The 19102-nt window shown below is 48.8% G+C and overlaps 1 protein-coding gene across 10 annotated transcripts; it reads right to left on the bottom strand.

The window, feature by feature from the left end:
• Positions 1-3120: 3120 nt before the first annotated feature.
• On the bottom strand, positions 3121-17438 carry ZNF184 (zinc finger protein 184). Of its 10 annotated transcripts, none has more exons than XM_051834677.2 (6): positions 17422-17438; positions 16503-16594; positions 11000-11067; positions 8190-8316; positions 7821-7916; positions 3121-5489 (listed from the first exon to the last, which is right to left on the bottom strand). In XM_051834677.2, the coding sequence occupies exons 2-6, from the start codon at positions 16507-16509 to the stop codon at positions 3556-3558; spliced, it is 2232 nt and encodes a 743-aa protein (XP_051690637.1). In that variant the 5' UTR covers positions 16510-16594; positions 17422-17438; the 3' UTR covers positions 3121-3555. The 10 variants fall into 10 exon arrangements, with proteins under 10 accessions (XP_051690637.1, XP_008246693.1, XP_008246694.1 ...); XM_008248471.4 differs by lacking the exon at positions 17422-17438 and adding an exon at positions 17030-17244; XM_008248472.4 differs by lacking the exon at positions 17422-17438 and adding an exon at positions 16811-17215 and having other exon boundaries at positions 16503-16589.
• Positions 17439-19102: the final 1664 nt, after the last annotated feature.

Raw genomic sequence — 19102 nt, 5'->3', positions numbered from 1 at the left:
CCCAAGCACCTGGGCCATCCTCCACTGCACTCCCTGGCCACAGCAGAGAGCTGGCCTGGAAGAGGAGCAACCGGGACAGAATCCGGCGCCCCGACCGGGACTAGAACCCGGTGTGCCGGCACCGCTAGGCGGAGGATTAGCCTAGTGAGCCGCGGCGCCGGGATTGTGTCCCGGTTGCCCCTCTTCCAGGCCAGCTCTCTGCTGTGGCCAGTGCAGTGGAGGATGGCCCAAGTGCGTGGGCCCTGCACCCCATGGGAGACCAGAAGCGCCTGGCTCCTGCCTTCAGATAGGCGCGGTGCGCTGGCTGCGGCGCGCTGGCTGTGGTGGCCATTGGAGGGTGAACCAATGGCAAAAGGAAGACCTTTCTCCCTGTCTCTCTCTCTCACTGTCCACTCTGCCTGTCAAGAAATAAAGAAAGAAAAAAAGAAAAAGAAAAAAAAAAAAAGGAAACACTTTCCTCACTTGCGTCCCAGGAGAGCACTCTGTGGCTGCTCCTCCTCCAACACAAGCCGCCTCCCTTACACACGGCTCCTCTCATTTCTAGCAGCTGAGGCTTCTGCAGGCTGTGCAGAAGTTTCCGGCATCCACTCCATGACCTCGAAATACACTGCGGCCCCCCTCCTGCTGTAGACTCGCATCTCCACTTGGGGGTCTACAGGCTTCTGAAACGTTGCCCAAGTGGCTAAGGGTACAAGCACAGTGAAAATGTTGGCAAAGATGGGGAGGGGCAACAGAAACTCAAACAGGGGCGACGGGAGCGTGAATTGGTGCAGCTCTTCAGCAAACCATTTGGCAATGCCTGACATGGAACAAGTACATGCCCCGAACCTGAATTCTCACTGCCAGGTAAATACCTGACATGGACATATGTGTTCCCCGGAAGACACATGCAAGAATGTTCTCAGTAGCATCATCGGTCGTGGCTTCAAATCAGAAATAACCGGAACCACCCCATACCCAATAAAGGTGGCAGCTGAACTGGAGTGGGTGCAATTCTCCTCAGGGGACTGCTAGCACTTATGTCTGAGAGTGTATTCTCTCTTTAAATAAACCCTGCTCCCATTCGTACTTTGTCTCTGCTTTGAATTAATTTCATGTTAAAACAAAAACCCAGCTGAGGACTCCCATATGCCCATTAAAAAAAAAAAAAGGAATAAAGTTAGGTTATGATCACATATTGTTGGTGCTCTAGGTCTGACAGTACCTAGTACCTGTAGAGATCAAATTAATGGCACAACGTGGGAAGTATCTTTCAGAGTTAATGAGGTGGTAGCAAAATTCCAATGCAGATCACTAGCAAAAAATGACTGCATTGTTTTTTTTTTCATTTGTAAAAAGTCTGTGTTGCCCTTCCCCAAACTTCTTGTTTGTGGGAAACCTGAAAGAACTTATCCATAAGTAATAGTCAACTTCTACTCTACCCTGTGTCAGAGCTCTCCATTTCCAAGACCAGGCTGGACAATTAGCACTCCTTTTTCAGACTGATTGATTTATTTGAAAGTCAGAGTTACACAGAAAGGAGATGCAGAGAGAGAAGTCTTCCATCCACTGGTTCACTCCTCAAATGGCCTCAACAGCTGGAGCTGCACCGATCCGAAGCCAGGAGCCAAGAGCTTCTTCCAGGTCTCCCACACAGGTACAGAGGCCCAAGGAGTTGGGCCATCCTCCACTGCTTTCCCAGGTCAGAGAGCTGGATCAGAAGTGGAGCAGTCAGGACTTGAACTGGCAACCATATGGGATACCAGCACTGTAGACGGTGGCTTTACCCAGTATGCCACAGCACTGACCTCAACAATTACTCTTAAAAAGAGGTGACCTGATAACTATTCTGAAAAATTTATTGCTGACCTCATCTTTGTTTCTGGCTCAAATGTTATCCTGACAAGGTTCACCACAAATGGCCATGGGGCTGTGGGCTTCCCAGGAGTGTCATCTACTTGGGACCTGCTTCTGATATGAGGTAACCCCAAGTAAGGGCAATGGCCATCATTTTACACTGCCATTTGATTTTTGCACTTCGGTAAAGAAGCAAACATACCCCATCTCCCAGAGCTTGTGAGAACTCTTTACAAAACAGGGTAAGACTTAGAAGGATGTAATCTAGGTACTGATTGGCTCATCTGAGCGCCTTCTGGGGCAGCCACGGAAGTGGGGACTCAAATCTAAGGCCACTGCCCTTCACGGAGTACACACCAGGAGTTAAAAAAAATGCTGACGCTCAGGACCCACCACTAGGGCAAGGAGTTCAAGGTAGGGCCTCAGCAACGAAATGTTTTACACAGCTCTCCAGGTGTTATGGAAGGAGAGTGTCATCCCTGAATCCCTATATTGAAAGCCCAATCCTCAGCATGGTGGTCCATTAGCAGGTGGGAGCCCTGGGGTGACTAGGTCACAGGGATGGAGCCCTCACGGATGGGATCAGTGTCCTTATAGACACGCAGGAGACTGCATTCTCTCCCTGCTCTCCACAATGAGGGCATGGGAGGAGAGACATGGTGTGCAACCAGGCAGGCCCCTGGTGGACACCAGTGCCTTAATCTTAGATTCCTCAGCTTCCAGAACTCTGAACAATAAACTTCTGTTGTGTAACCCACCTGGTCTGTGGTATTTTGTGGCAGCAGGACAGACTAAGGCACCTGTGAATCGAACATGCAACCAGGGTTAAGTAATACTGGTTCAAGCTGTGGTAAGCAGGTCTCTGTATTTTTGATATACTCCTAGAATGTTAAAAACACTACAGGGGGTTGGCATTGTTGTAAAGTGGGTAAAGCCACCACCTGCAATGCCAGCATCCATATGGGCACAGGTCTGAGTCCCAGCTGCTCCACTTCCAATCCGGCTCCCTGCTGATGTACCTGGGAGAGCAGTGGAAGATGGCCCAAGTGCTTGGGCCCCTTCACCCCTGTGGGAGATCTGGAGGAAGCTCCTGGCTCCTGGCTGTGGCCTGGCCCCGCCCTAGCTATTGTGGCCATTTGGGGAATGAACCAGGGGAAGGTCTCTCACTCTCTAACTCTTTCAAATAAATAATCTTAAAAAAAAATACTTGAAGAGGAAACAGGACATTTTAATATGAATACTGAGTTAGGTTACAAGATGAACTGGATTATTAATTTGAGGGTGTTTTATAGTCAATTTCCTTTTATTAGGAACCGTGACTTAAAGAACTTAAGTGTACAGGAGCACAGCCTAGCGCTGGAAGCAGACGGCTTCTACTGGTGAAGCGTGCATCCCACACACTCCAGATGCAACAATAAAATGCTGACAATGTAAATCTACTCAGGAATACACTATGAACATACAAAACTCATTATAAACTCCACGCATAACTCTGCAATTTGAAATCCTCTGCAAATCTTTCACTTCACAGAGGAAAGTGAAATGTAACATAGTTAAGTTTCTCAATGTCACAAAATTGTTAATACCATTAGTTCTGGTAAGGTATTTTCTACCTCACAGCATGGCAGTAAAGTTAAAATGTTTTAAGCAGTTTCCCAATCCACTCTGCTTCTTGATATCCACAGCAAACAGCCCGGACACTGACAATGCCCAGCACCATCATATGCCAGGGTGCAGCCTCTGATGTTTGTTGAGAGCAGAGCGGTATCTGAATGCCTTCCCACAGTCGTTACAGCCGAAAGGCTTCTCCCCTGAGTGAACCCTCTGATGCTGAATGAGGTACGTGCTCTGGCTGAAAGTCTTCCTGCATTCAGGACAGTTGTAGGGCTTCTCTCCAGTGTGGCTGTTCTGATGCTCCGTCAGGTGAGTGCTTCGGCTGAAGGCCTTGTCACACTCACTGCACTTGTAGGGCTTCTCCCCAGTGTGAGTTCGCTGGTGCTGAGTCAGGTGAGAGCTCTGGCTAAACGTCTTCTCACATTTATTGCACTGGTAGGGCTTTTCTTCTGTGTGAGTTTTCTGATGTTGAGCAAGAGACGAACAGTGTCGAAAGGCCTTACCACACTTGGCACACTCATAAGGCTTTGCTCCTGTGTGAATTCTCTTATGCTGCGTAAGGTGTATGTTCTGGTTGAAGGCTTTCCCGCACTCGTTACACTTGTAAGGTCTCTCTCCGGTATGGATTTTCCTGTGCTGAATGAGGGAGGAGCCATAGCTGAAGGTTTTCCCACATTCGTGACATTGGTAAGGCTTCTCTCCAGTATGAATCCTTTCATGCTTAGCGAGAGAGGAACTCCGAATGAAGGCTTTCCCACACTCCTTACACTCAAAGGCTTTCTCCTGGGTGTGAGTTTTCTGATGCTGGTTCAGGTTGGAGAGGTAACTGAACGCCTTCCCACATTCACTGCATTCAAAGGGCTTTTCCCGGGTGTGAATTCTTCGATGCTGAGTGAGGGATGAGCAGTAGCTGAAGGCCTTCCCACACTCATTGCATTTGTAAGGTTTTTCTCCCGTATGAATTTTCAGATGCTGGGCGAGGGATGACCAGTAACTAAAGGATTTTCCACACTCGGCACAGTCATAGGGTTTCTCCCCAGTATGTGTTTTTTGATGTTGAGTGAGGTTGGAGTGCTGGCTAAAGGCTTTTCCACATTCATTACATTCGTAAGGCTTTTCCCCGGTGTGAATCATGTGATGACGGATGAAAGTCGAAGGCCCGTTGAAAGCCTTCCCACACTCATTGCATTTATAGGTTTTCTCTCCCGTGTGAATTTTCTGATGCTGAGTAAGGTGTGTGCTCCTGGTGAAGGTTTTATCACATTCATCACACTTAAAAGGTTTTTCTCCTGTGTGAATTTTCTGGTGTTCCATGAAGTGTCCTCTCTGGCTAAATGCTTTCCCGCAGTCATTACAAGTGTATGGCTTCTCGCCGGTGTGAATCCTCTGGTGCTGAACGAGGTGAGTCCTCTGACTGAAGGCTTTCCCACACTCATCACACTTGTAGGGCTTTTCTCCAGTGTGAATCCTCTGATGCTGCGTCAGAGACGGTCCCTCAATGAAGCCTTTCCCACACTGATCGCATTTATACGGTTTGTCTCCAGTGTGAATCCTTTGATGGTTTATCAGGTTTTCGCTCCGGCTGAAGGCTTTTTCACATTCATTACACTTGTAGGGTTTTTCTCCAGTATGTGTTCTCTGATGGCGAATAAGAGCTGAACAATAACTAAAAGCTTTACCACATTCATTGCACTTAATAGATTTCTCTTTTTTAACTGGATGTGAATTCTGTTTGACACCGGTTTTGGCAGATGTCTGTTGTGGAGTTATCTCTTGTCGTGTTCCAACACCTGAACCCTCACTGACATGTGTATCAGATCCTTTATGCGCAGGTCCACTCCCCCTGCTCGATTCCGTCACCTCCCTGGGCACTGCCAGTGGGGCTGCCCGCTGCCTCTCGAGGCTGCCTTCTGACCCCACAGTTCCCACGAGGCTGGAGCTCCATGGGCTGTGTTTTCCCACTACTGTGTGTGGAGATGGTTCTTCAGGAATGTCTGGTGCGGGGGCTGACACACTATTTTCAAGTTGTATCTGCAAGTCTGAAAGAAAAAAGAGAATGCCAGTCTTCTCTGAATAGAGAAAAAGAAAACTGCTGTTGTGGGACTGACTTAATGAAACGGAAATTTGTAAAGCCCTCAGGAAATTCTGGCAGTTTTCAAATATACAGCCCTATTAATTTGGGAGAAACTAGAAGGAGCTGAGGAAAACACTACAGAACACATTAAAATGGCAAGAGAATATCTGGTTCAATTTCACAGATAATCTCTAAGAAGCAATGACGGAGGTAGCTACATGTAGGGAGATTAATTTTTAAAATGAGTATGGGGTGGGCATTTGGCCCAGCAGTTAATCAAAATCAGAAAAAGAACTGGAGGACTGGACTATAACATCTTGCAGGAGTGGCAAATGCAGAGTAACTAGGATGTTTAAATGTAGGACAGGAAACTGAGCTCAAAGAAGGAAGAGAAAAACTGAAGCCACTGGAAGAACGTGCGGAAGCAGAGAGGAGCGGGAAGACCCTCGAGAGCATTCAGGGTACTGGGGCGAGGAAAGCAGTTAATCAGCAGACACACCGAAGAAACTGAAACAGCAAAGCACACCATCAGGAAGCAGTGCTGACCAGACAGACCACAGGAAGGCAACAGGCAGGCAGGGCCGGCAGGTTGTATCTAGAACTCCCCTGGTGAGGGCGGTGCCACACATCCCACAGGGCTCCACGTCTCTCCCATGCTGTGAGCCTGCTCGCCATCGCCATCAGCACTGCTGCAGGCACGGGCAGTGAGGAGAACCCTGGGGTCGCACACCGTGCCCTCCACACCTGGCACCTGGGCGTGGCACGGCACAGGCACTCTCGCAGCAGAGCTTCTCCGTGGGGACAGGATCACAAAACACGGGCTTTCAGAACAGCCATTTAAGGAATGTGTTTTCATCACTAGAAATGACTTCGAGAGAGATGTGTCTGTACAGCAGATGGCTGTACAGAATCTCTCCTGCAAGTACATCAGGGTGACGGACATGCAGACCTTGGAGCCTGATGCTGCTGAGTCGACGGCACATGGGGTGGCTGATCTCCAACCCCGGGTGGAGATGAAGGCCGCGACCCAGTTGCCCAAGCAGAGAACTGCCGAGTATCACGGACAGGCAAAGAACGAAGACCCGGAGAAGCTGCGAGGGCCAGACTGAACACCAGCAGCCCTCCTGTGACAGCAATCCTGCTTACTTCACATGGTCTCTGGGAACCAAGCAGTGTGCCCCACCCTGTGCATGGACAGGTAGTCGAGAGGGCTGACAACCATGCAAGGTAGATAGAACACGCGCCAGTCAGTGTTACACATCACCATTCCACACGCGTCAGGCCTCCAACACAGCCTGGCAAGGACAGCAACAGAGAGGAAGAGGAAAATGATGGGGACTAATCCCAAGGCCTGATAAAATGTTAGCTAATACATCATTTCCCAATTTGGAACACAGAAAACATATTCTTCCCCATAAAAAAGAAACCACCAGCACCTTAACTCTGGAAGTGGAGATGTATCCCGTACCTAGAGTTACGACATATTTTAAACTTTCCCAGGATCTGACACTTTGTGCACTTTGGAAACTGATGACTTAGAAGAAAGTCATTAAGAGGTTCAGAGAGAGTTTGATAAAGTGGTATCTGACGCTTCACAGGATATTGAGAAAGGAGGTGGCAGGTGTGCAGCTCTCCTGCTGTGTGTGACTAGGAAGGAGAGATAAGCAGATGGTGATTAGAAAGATTAACACGGATGGTCCATGGCTTACGATGGTTCTAATTTACAGTGGTGCAAAAGCAATTAGCATTCTACAGCATACTTCACGTGCATCTCTTCCTAGGCTGGAACACGCAGGACACTCCCCCCGATGCTGACCACAGCAACAGCCACCGCTCCCCATCAGCCCTGTGGGCACGTCACACTTCAGTGCACTGTGTTGCTAAGCTGCGCTGTGAGAAAGACGTGTCTGAAATGCATTTTCAAATTACTGTTTTCAACTTACAATGGACTTCTCTGGATACAACCCCATCTCAAGGGGTATTTGTAGTGCTACCTCGGTATGAAGGAAGCTGCAGATTCAAAACAGAGGAATGAAGGGCTGAAAAGCAGGTCAGAATTGTGAGACCAAGTCCTGAAGCAGAGGGCAGCCAGGAAGGGTACCTCCTCTGAAAGTGCAGAAATAGAACAGGCACTGAGACAGTGACGACGTGACCCAGCGTCAGAGTTCAGAAGACAGTTCCTGTTTCTCCACAGCTCACACTTCAAAGACAAACCACCCAGGTACACTTCAGATACAAACAGTGTCAGTGGACAGCTAGCACTCGGCATATTCCTCTGCTGTCATTCATTGCTTACCTCCACAGGGACCAGCTGGACGGCCTGGCTCCACCATCCATGGCTCTGTCCCTTGCTCCAGCTGGGAAATCACATCAGGTTTGGAAACTTGGAGTCCTGCTCATGGAGAGAAAACAATGGACCCTGTCTGCAATAGGCAGAAGCACCGCATCCGTGTTAAACTTAGAGGAAATGTCCCAAATTCCCGACAGAACTCGGGAACTGCTCTGGGTTCAGAAAAATTATTACTTTGTTCCTCTGCTTCCCAAGAGAGGGTAGAAATAATTTTTAAAATATTCAGCATTTACAAACGTTGATTCCAACACTTAAGACACATGGAGGCACAAGCAAGAGGCTTGGTGTTGGTTAGCCCTGTGAGCTCAGCCTTACCTATAGACACCAGGTGCGTATAATTTTCCAGCGTCACATCCCTGAATAAATCTCTCTGTACAGGATCCAGCTGCTTCCATTCTTCTTGAGTAAAGTCCACTATCACGTCCTTGAAGGTCACAGATTCCTGAAACACCAAATGCATTTCTGCTCAACTGCATTCACCTAGGAAGGGGCAAGGTCAGCAAGCCTGACAGATGATGCAGGCTGCCAGTTCTGAGCAATGGTCTCCGCGTGTCCTCATCTGAAAATGACTATACAACAAGCAGCTCACACATCGGGTCACTGCAGAATCAAACGAAGCAAACAGAAAGTGCTCAGTCAACACTGGCCATCGTTCTTCATCATCACTGTCAACTGTGCCCTAAGATGTGTCAAAAATGCACAGCAAAACTACCATCAGTAATATTTTCCCCACCACATCCAATGTGCAAGAAGAGTCAAAGATCTTTTTTAAAAAATGGAGGGTGGGATTTTCCCTACATTTCAAATTACACCTAAAGATAAAGTAATTAAAATGGGGGAGGGGCTGGATCCAGCATTGTGGCACAGCAGGCTAAGCCACCATCTAAAACACAGACATCCCATATGAGTGCCAGTTTGGGTTCTGGCTGCTCCACTTCCAACCCAGCTCCCTGCTAATGTGCCTGGAAAGGCAGCCGATGGTCCAAGGTGCAACCACGTGGGAGACCCAGATGGAGCTCCTGGTTCCTAGCGTAGTCCTGGCCCAGGCCTGGATGTTGAGGACATTTGAGTGAGCTGGCGGATGGAAGATTTCTCTTTCCATCTCCCCTTCTGTTTGCAACTCTATCTTACAGATAAATGTAAAATAAATAAACAAATCTAAAAGCAACAACACTCCCCGAGTGCCCACAGTTGCTGAGGTTGGGCCAGGCCAAAACTGGGAGCAGGGAACTCCATTCAGGTCTCCCACGTGACTGCAAAGGACCCCAGTACTTGAGACATCACCTGCCACCTTCCATGGTGCACATAAGTGAAAGCTGGAATTAAGAGCCAAAGCCAGCCCTTGAACCCAGGCGTTCTGATCTAGGATGCCAGCATCCAAACGTCCACCCTAAAAAATATCAAAAGGCCTGGAAAGAACACATTGTTTCTAGTAATCTATTCCCAGAATAAGGCTTAGGAACAGTCTATCAAAATATAAACATACATGGAACTCAGTAAGATAAAATTCAGTGTGTGGCATTCAATCAAAATTATGTAGGCCGCAGGAAAATACAACCCACAATGAAGACAAAAATCAACTGATTTAATAAACGACACCCAAAGTGGTAACTAAGTGGGTAAATATATACATTTTTTTCTTAGTAAATTTTTCATAGATATTTGACTGCTTAAATGAAAACATTGTTCTATGGGATATAAGAGAAACATATGGCAACAACAGCTGCAAACTCGGAGGGCAGAATTGGCAGCACATTATATGGTTCTTATACTATTTATAAAGTGGTATAAAATGATAAAATATACATTCTTTCAAGGTTGCTCACTCATCACTTATGATGATGGGCAATATTCTTGGCAAAAAACGCAAATTTCAATGAATTTAAAAGGACCTCAAGTCACACATGGAAATGGAATGTTCTCTTGACATGAATATGTCCAATATCTTGGTGGTGACGGTTTCATGAATGTACACAGGCCAAAACCTACCAAATATATACTTTAAATCTATTGTGCAATCTACTGTTACAGTACAGTTCTGAAAATATAACTGAGCTGAAGTTAGGAGAATTGGGATCATTTATTTCATAAGAGGATTAAGTTGTGGGACTGGAGATGTGTGTAGTGGGCTAAGCCTCCGCCTGTGGTGCCAGCATCCCATATGGGCGCCGGTTTGTGTCCTGGCTGCTCCTCTTCTGATCCAGCTCTCTGCTGTAACCTGGGAAAGCAGTGGAAGATGGCTCAAGTGTTTGAGCCCCTGTACCCGCGTGGGAGACCCAGAACAAGCTCCTGGCTCCTGGCTTCGGATCAGCTATGGCTGTTGAGGCCATCTGGGGAGTGAACCAACAGATGGAAGACTTTCTCTCTCTGTCTCTGCCTATCTCTGTAACTCTACCTCTCAAGTAAATAAATAAATTTTTTTTAAAAAAAGAAGAAGATTAAGTTGTGGGGCAGGAGGTAAATGGGGAGAGCAGAGTCCAATAACGAGGAGCCTGACTGAAGAAGAGAGTGAGGTCAATCACAGCTCATGGAGCCACCATTGCCTTTTCTAAGTCCTCAGTTATCGGTTTTTCTGCAACATTACGAGGTCACTTTTCCTCTATTAAATCCACTGATGGTTCACAAAAGCCTACAGAACAGAGCCTTCAACTTCTTACCACTCACTCTTTCATATTCCAGCCACGTGATTGCCACTTTGCAAACACCTCCCCCTCTCCATTTTCTGAATCCTGTGACACGTCTGCCTCCCAACTCCTCCGTACCTAGAATCCGCCCCACACCTCATTGGTGCCAGTTCTTTGTGAGGCAGCACAAACTCCAACCCCTCCAGACTACCTGCAGTTCACAGTGTTCATTCCACCTTCCTTGTACTTACCCGGCATGTTCTCCAGCAGTCATCTCACTCTACTCCAGTCAAGGGTCATGTTTCACACGTTGCTGGGGGTACAGTTAGGGGCTAACCCAGAGGTGAGTGACGGTTGCATCAGCAGGACTGTGAGGAGGCCATGGGCAGATGGGCGCTCAGAACAAACTAACAACACTGGCTTTCGAATGAACAGCCCAAGGTAAGAAAATACACACTCTAAGCCTGGGGACAAATAGCACTGCAGGAAATCTCAACTCACCCGGACGCTGGCTGGCAGGAGTGGAGTTGGTCCTCGCTGGAGAAGGGCAGGGTCTGGAGAGGACAGGTCTAGGGAGGAAGAAGCCACACTGAATGCTGTCAACACAGCTGCCCCCGCAATCCACTTTTCTACCTGAAATCAACAACCTACGTCATTGCCTCGCACAGCCTGCTCAACAGGTGCAAGAGGCAAGACCTTGCTCTAAACTCAGTTTCCCCCAGATACTCAATGAGTTATATGGATCATACATCTCAACCTAAGGACCTCGCCATGTGGGGCAAAATATTTCTGCTGCCTATTCTGCTTAATATAAAATTTTAAAAATTAATCAGACTGCTTTCTGAAAGTCTCTGTAGGCCATCTGAAAACTCTGCTATCAATGCAAACTGAATATCACGATGAGACACACTGCTTATGCTACTCACCCATCAGAATGGCTAAAATTGAACAGACATGGTCAATACTAATAGTTGCCAAGAAAACAGAGGGACTGGGACTTTTGTATAATGCAGTGGACTGTAAAATTATCAATCACTTAGGAAACCTGTTAAGTGATATATACTAGAGCCAAATATGTCTACCTTGTGACTCAGCCAACTCCACTCCCATACACGGAATGCTATGTCCACCAAAAGACCTGTTCAAAAATGTTCACTGTATATTTATTTAAAATATCCCCATGGGAAATAACTCAAGAGTTTTTAAAAGCAGACTATATAAAGGTGGGAACATGGTGCAGCAGTCAAGTTGCTCTCTGGGACGCTTGCATCCCAGACTGGAGCGCCTGGTTTGATTCCCAGCGACTCTGCTTCACATCCAACCTCCTGCTAATGTGCACCATGGAGGCGGCAGTTGATGGTTCCAATACTTGGGTCCCCGCCGCCCAAGAGAGACCAGACAGGTGTCCTGGCTTTGGCCTGGCTCAGCTTTGGCTGTTGCAGCATTTGAGGAATGAACCAGTGCACGGAAGATCTCTTTCTGCCTGCCTTTCAAATAAAATGAAAATGAATTTTTAAAAATGTTTTAAAAAGAAAACACAAACAAATCATGATATATTCATACAATGGAAAAATACTCCAAAATACAGGCAGACGAGCTGCTAATCTATAAGCTGAATGCATCTCACACATATAGTGCTGAGCAAAGCAAGCCAGACACATGCAACAAATGCAGGATCCTGAACAACGTGAACAATAACAGAACAGAACTCTGCAATGCGCAGGGCCTGTCGTTCCAGGGGATCTATTAAGGTACCAGGACACTGTCTTTGGGATACTAATATCAGGGTAGACCAGTGCAATCTGAATTTAGTCCCCATGTTCAGACTCCAGAGACCTAAGCCTTAGTTTTAAGAGAGCAGGGTACAATTTACTCAGATTGACCTCAAAGAAACAGATAACAGGATAACTGTATGCAATAATCCTGGGTATTGAATATGATGGAAACCATTACTAAATCAAAAAGGGCAGAGATAAAAAAAAAAACAGCAGCTCAGGGAAGTAGGTGGGGTGGGAGGTATGGAGGAAAGCTGTGGTTATTGTGGTGGCAATGTCTGGGTAAGTATGGAAGTTTTATTTTATAAAAAACGTATTGAGGGGTCGGTGTTGCAGTAAAACAGGTAAAGCCACAGCCTGCGATGCCAGCATCCCACATAGGCATGGTTCAAGTCCCGGCTGCTCCATTTCTGATCCTGCTAATGGCCTAGGAAAATCATGGGAAAATGGCCCAAGTGTTTGGGCTCCTGCCACCCACTTCTTCGGGGAGACCCAGATAAAGCTCCTGGCTTCGGCCTGGCCCAGACCTGGCTGTTGCAGTCATCTGGGCAGTGAACCAGCAGCTAGAAGATCTCTCTCTTTCTCTGTCCCTCTCTCTGTAACTCTGCCTTTCAAATAAATAAATAAATCTTCAGGCAGAGTGGACAGTGAGAGAGAGACAGACAGAGAGAAAGGTCTTCCTTTTGCTGTTGGTTCACCCTCCAATGGCCGCCGCGGCCGGTGCGCTGTGGCCGGCGCATCGCGCTGATCTGAAGCCAGGAGTCAGGTGCTTCTCCTGGTCTCCCATGGGGTGCAGGGCCCAAGCACTTGGGCCATCCTCCACTGCACTCCCGGGCCATAGCAGAGGGCTGGCCTGGAAGAGGGGCAACCGGGACAGAATCCGGCGCCACAAGGCAGAGGATTAACCTATTGAGCTGCGGCGCTGGCCTTAAATAAATCTTTAAATTTTCAAAAAATGTGTTAATCAAGAAATTATTTTGTTAATTAAGAAATTCTTGATTTATCTTAACAGTGCCATGCCTCAGAAAGTAGAGGAAGCAATAAAAGGAACTATTATTCTCAACTTAATTTTGACCAGTAACAAAAAACAGTTTTGTAACAGAAACCTTGAGAGGAAAAAAATGAAAATATTACTTTAGTTTTTAATAGTGGGAGGAAATGTTATACATGGACAGACAAGCACTCAAGACTTCAGGAAAACAGTCACGAGAAAAGTCTCAGGTACGATGTTTCTGATTCCAAGAAACAGATATCAACAGAATCAATAACCATGACAGTGACAGGAACCAACTGTGTACCCGCACTTAGTCACGTGTCACAAATATGACGATTGCAAGAGACAGTAGCTCAGGCCAGGGAATCCTAACTACACAAGCATAAAAAATCTCACAAAAAAGGATCTAATGAAATCATTTTGGCCAATTTTTAAAAATAAACTTTACTATTAAACTTTATTTACTTTCATTTTATTTCAAAGGCAGAGAGCCAGAGACAGAAACAGACAGAAAGGGGAAAGAGCTCTTCTACCCTCTGGCAACAGATGCAGCTGGGCCAGTTCAAAGACAGGAGCCTGGAACTCAATCCAGGTCTCTCACTTGGGTGGCAGGGACTCACGCACTTGGGCCATCACCTGCTGCCTCCCAGGGTGTGCATTAACAAGAAGCTGGACCAGAAGTGGAGTCAGGATGCAGACTCAGGCACTTTGAGATGGGTTTGCCAGTGTCCCCAGTGGCGTCTCAATGCTGTGCCAAACACCCACCCTTGTTTTGGCCAATTTAATTTTGAGGAACTTAGAATTTAAAAGAACATTATATAAATATATGAGGGGCAAAAAATTACGGACAAATATAGGCACAAAACAAAATGAATATGAATGCTAAGACTTCCAATGACAATATTTTTAATAAATACAAGAAAATGGACTGCACAATAGGTTAAAGCAAACCTGACTGTGTAGCCACACTTGAAAGAATGCAGAGGGGAGGCACCAGTGCTGTGGAGCAGTGGGTTAAGCCACAGCCTACGGTGCTGGCATCCCATGTGGATGGCCCTTCAAGACCCCACTATTCCACCTCTGATCCAGCTCTCTGGTAATGTGCCTGGGAAATCAGTGGAAGATGGCCCAAGTGCTTGGGCCCCTGCATCCATGTGAGAGACCCGGAGGGAGCTCCTGACTCCTGGCTTCAGCCTGGCCTAGCTCCAGCCATTGTGGCCATTTGGGGAGTGAACAGATGGAAGATCTGTCTCTCTTTCTCTCTATACGTAACTCTTTCAAATAAATAAGTCTTCAAAACAAAACCACACAACAAGGGCACAGCAAGCATCCCATGTCAGCTGCTCTGCTTCTGATGAAGCTTCCTGCTAATGCTCCAGAGAAGGCAGGAACCGACTGTCCAGGAACTTGGGCCCCTGCCACCTGTGGAAACCCAGATGCAGTTCCTGGCTCCTGACTTAGACTTAGGCCTGGCCCAGCTCTAGCTGTTGCAGATAATTGGGAAGTGAACCAGCAGACAAAAGATCTCTCTGTGTCTCTCTCTGTTGCTGTCTTTCCAATAAATAAATCTGAAAACAAATGATGCAGAAACGACAACACTGCAGAAGGAAGTCTATAGTGACATGTCACAGGGCTCCGTTCTGACCTGACATGTAGGAACAAACAGAAGGAATGCTAACCAACTTTGCTAATGAAAAGTTGAAATGACAATTCAAACACTGCCTAACTAAATTAGAATTATTTTGATGCACTGGAACACTTTGCCAAGACAAGCATAAACGTGAAATCCTGACATTAAGGATATCCTGCTGCTCCATTTCCTACCCAGCTCCCTGCTAATGCACCTGGGAAAAAAGCAGAGGGTGGCTCAATTGCTTGGCCCCTGCACCCACATAGGAGACCTGGAAGAAGCTCCAGGCTCCTGGCTATTGTCTGGCCCAGCCCCTGACATTCTGGCCATCTGGAGAGTGAACTAGCAGGCGGAATACTTTTCTCTCCCTCTCTATTGTAGCTCTGCTTTTCAAATAAATATATCTTAAAAAATAATAACAATTCCATCATACAAGAATGGCAAAAATATAGTTCACTGAAGTTTACATCTTTTATATATATATATATATAAATATAAAGACCCAGGGTTCACTGTATTTGGTTGCTGATTTTTTTAAGAAAATGCGGGAGGGGAGGGGCGGCGGAGCTGTGGCGTAGCAGGTAAAGCCACCGCCTGCAGTGCCAGCATCCCATAGGGGCACCAGTTTGAGTCCCTACTGCTCTCCACTGCCGAACCAGCTCTCTGCTATGGCTTCAGATCAGCACAGCTCTGGCCGTTGCGACCATCTGGGGAGTGAACCAGCACATGGAAGACCTTTCTCTCTGCCTCTCTGTAACTCTGCCTTCCAAATAAGAAAGAAAGACAATGCAATCTGATGCCAAACAGCAAAACTAATATCCAAAAGAAATGGGACCTCCCACTTACTGGCATTTTTCAAAGCACATCTAAAGAATGCGTTTAGTTTTAGAAAATGCTGAGAAGGGTCGGCCTAGTGGTTGGGACAAAGCTTAGGACACCAGCAACCCACATCAGAGTGTCAGGCTCAACCCCTGGCCTGACCCAGCTCCAGCTCCTGCTACCGTGCACCCTGGGAGGCAGCAGGTGGGAGACCCGGCCTGAGTTCCGGCTCCCTGGCCTAACCCCAGTCGTTGTAGGCATCTGGGAGTGAACCAGTGGTTGGGAGATCAGGCTGTCCGCCCCTCTGCGTCTCTCTGCCTGACGAATAACTGTTTTTCATAAAAGCCAAACGACGGCAAGCAGGAAAGTCCTCAAAGAAGCGTTCCACAGCGCAAGGAAGTCGCAGAGAACTCTCAGCGGTTCTGACAGCTGAGTGCCGGACTCTGAGCGGCAGCAACGGTCCCTTCCTTTGGGGAACTGAGAGCTGAGCTCAACGCGGAAGTTACAGGAATAGGCACTGCTGTGCCGCATAAAGAACCAAAGGCAGCCACGGGGCTGTCCGCACGCAAAATGGCGAGTTCAACGCCACACGCGCTGTGGCACAGGCTTGGCCACCTGCCAAGGGCATTTCAGAACTAACGCCCGCACTGACGCGGTGGCTCCCCAGAGTCCTCCCGACCTCCAGGTGGTCACTGCTGAAGTCGTGAGGCTCAGGGACACTCGGGGCGCAGGGGCCGCCCCCCAGCCTCCCCGCGGCGGGACCCGCGCGCCGTCCTCCCCCGCTACCTTCCATCTCCGCTCATCCCGCTCCTCTGCGGCGTCCTCCCAGGCCGAGGGTCAGCCGCCCAGCTCCTCTCGCAGCGCGGAGGCCGGCTGCCCTAGAACACAAGCCGGGCGTCAGGCGGGCGACACGCGAGGCTCCCCGCTCCACAGAAGTGTCCGGGAGAGCCCCAGACAGGCACGTGGGGTGCCCGCCACACAGGACACACAGTTCCGCCTCCAGCGCCAAAAGCGCTCGGTGCGCGCCCTGGACACCGACCCAGGAGCTCGCAGACGGCCGGGGACCCCGCGGGCTCGGACGCCGCTGCACGCACCTGTTGCCGGGCGTGGACGCTTGCAGGTGGGCGGACGGGGCAGGGCGGGGCCGGAACAAAAGAACAAAGCCCTAGGAAGGACCGGTCAGGACCGCCCGCGAGGAGGACGCGAGGGGCCCCTTCCAGGACGCCCCGGCTTCCTCCCGCCGGGGCCACGTCACGCGACGCAACCACGATGACGTCACGCGCCCCGCGGCCCGGCAGTAACCATGGTGATACCTAGCTTTCCCTCCCTCCCGCGTGGTGAAGCACACACTCCGACCCCGGGTCCGGAAGTGCTGGGACCGTCGCCAGACCCGACGAGGGAGATCCGAGCGGCCAGGCTTCCCAGGCGCCAGCCTCTCACGCCCACAAGCCGAAGCTTCAGAGACCACTTCCGGCCGCGCCGACACAGCCCCGCCCCACACGCCGGTGCGCAGGACGCTGGCTCCCGGGATGCTCCGCGGCGACGTCGCGCACGTCATGGCCCGAGCCCGGGGCCAGCCGTGGGAGCCGCTCTGCGCAGGCGTGCCGCCGCTGGGCTCGCAGTTGGTTTTGAGACATGGCCCCTTATACGTACACAGTTCTAACATGCTAACAAGCGTCTCCTGGTACGGCACTTAGTTTCTTACCTGGAGTCTTCTGCCCCTTTTCCTCGTTAAAAATCCTGGTCCTCACGCACTGACTCGCTTTCCTGAGTCTCAGAAGCGAAACCCGGAGGAGGTGTCACCCGGTCTTGTCCTTTCAGCAGTGCACTGGCCGTGCCTACGTCAGTCCGCGCAGGGAGCTGCAGGCAGAGAGTACAACCAGCTGTGACGAGTGTGTGTGTGTGTTTAAGATTCACTGATTTATCTGAGAGGCAGAGTTACAGAGCGGTCTTCCCTCCGAGCGTTCACTCCCCAAATGGCCGCGGCGGCCGAGGCTGGGCTGGTCTGAAGCCAGGAGCCAGGAGCTTCTTCTGGGTCTCCCACAGGGGTGCAGGGGCCCAAGGACCTGGGCCATGCTCTACTGCTTCCCCAGGCTCATTAGCAGGGTTGGAAGTGGAGCAACTGGCACTTGAACAGGCGGAGGCTTAACCCACTGTGCCACAGCGCTGGCCCCAGTTTTTGCGTTCATTTAATAAATACGTGTTAAATGACTGCTTTATTCCAGACATCATGCTAGGTGCTGGGGATATGATTATCAACAGTAAAAAGCCAGGCCTGGCTTTGTGACACAGCAGGTTAAGCTGCCAATTGGGACAACAGCATTCCATATCCTGTTGCCTGAAAGAGACTTTTCTTGGGCTGATGCTGTGGTGTAACTGGTAAAACCGCCGCCTGCAGTGCTGGCATCCCGTATGGGCACCAGTGTGAGACCGAGCATGATTTTATGATTTTACAAATCGTAAGGGAGGAGGGGGTTGGAACTTATGTTCCAATTTTTTTAATTTTTTTTTTTTTTTAGGAGTTAGACCCTCATGCATCTTGCTGAGCTTAATCGCCTTATCAGAAAGACTGGTGATAGCACTCAAACTTTGTGAGAAAGGGTGCCAGTCAGGTTGGCAGATCACTGTCTTCCTAAGAGAAATTTGGGAAGGTGAGACTGAAGACGGCATCATTATGATTTGCTGTCACGCAGGGATGAACTTGAATACTGAGCTGAGGGAATTTACAAGCAAAGTGTGCAATGTGCAGCCTGGTTTTTAATTGGTACTTGTGGGGGTCTCAAGCCCAAAGCTAGCCCCTGACCAGCAGGGGCAGCACAAGCACTCCCCAACAAGGCGAACGGGAAGGGTAAGGTCTACGGTGATGAGCACATCACAACACCCGTGAGTTCTGTCGAAGCAGGAACCGCTTCATTGAGGAAGCGTACAGGCTTATAAAGCTTTCAAAGGACATGCGCAGTAGGGGAGCCAGTCAGCGAAATGGTCACGCAGGCATGGGTGGACCACGCACAGGGGCATCTTAAGCAAAGTATAGGGATCACACACTGTCTACGTGTCCGGAACCAAAGCGGACCTATCCCTGCCGGTGGTCTGATCTTACCTAGCTTAACCCAACAGCCGCAGACACGCCCCTCGAACATCCACCAAGTGCCATATTGTAGTGGAGATTTTAGGCAATGCCCAACAGGTACTTACAGTAAACTGCATGAGGAGAGAGGTAAACTGAGGAAAGAATTGCTAAGCAAAAGGAACCAGCCGTAGATGACTTGGAGAATTTCTGTCATACTTTGTATAGATGAGGCTTTCACTGTATGTTGCGGATAACAGGAAGACAGACATAATTTCTGACTTCAGTGACTTCTCTGTTGGGCCTACATTACGAAGAT

Source organism: Oryctolagus cuniculus, chromosome 5 (assembly GCF_964237555.1).
Source record: "Oryctolagus cuniculus chromosome 5, mOryCun1.1, whole genome shotgun sequence".
NCBI classification, from domain to species: Eukaryota; Metazoa; Chordata; class Mammalia; order Lagomorpha; family Leporidae; genus Oryctolagus; species Oryctolagus cuniculus.
The sequence above is the reverse complement of the archived record's forward strand: the minus strand, read 5'-3'. Positions and strand labels throughout refer to the sequence as shown.

What these genes read in the sequence shown, in the direction of transcription:
- ZNF184 (XM_051834677.2), bottom strand. An exon ending in TACGCACCTGGTGTCTATAG is followed by an intron (nt 7,917 to 8,189) that starts GTAAGGCTGAGC and finishes CTCCATGAGCAG; the next exon opens with GACTCCAAGTTTCCAAACCT. An exon ending in TCCAGCTGGTCCCTGTGGAG is followed by an intron (nt 5,490 to 7,820) that starts GTAAGCAATGAA and finishes TTTTTCTTTCAG; the next exon opens with ACTTGCAGATACAACTTGAA.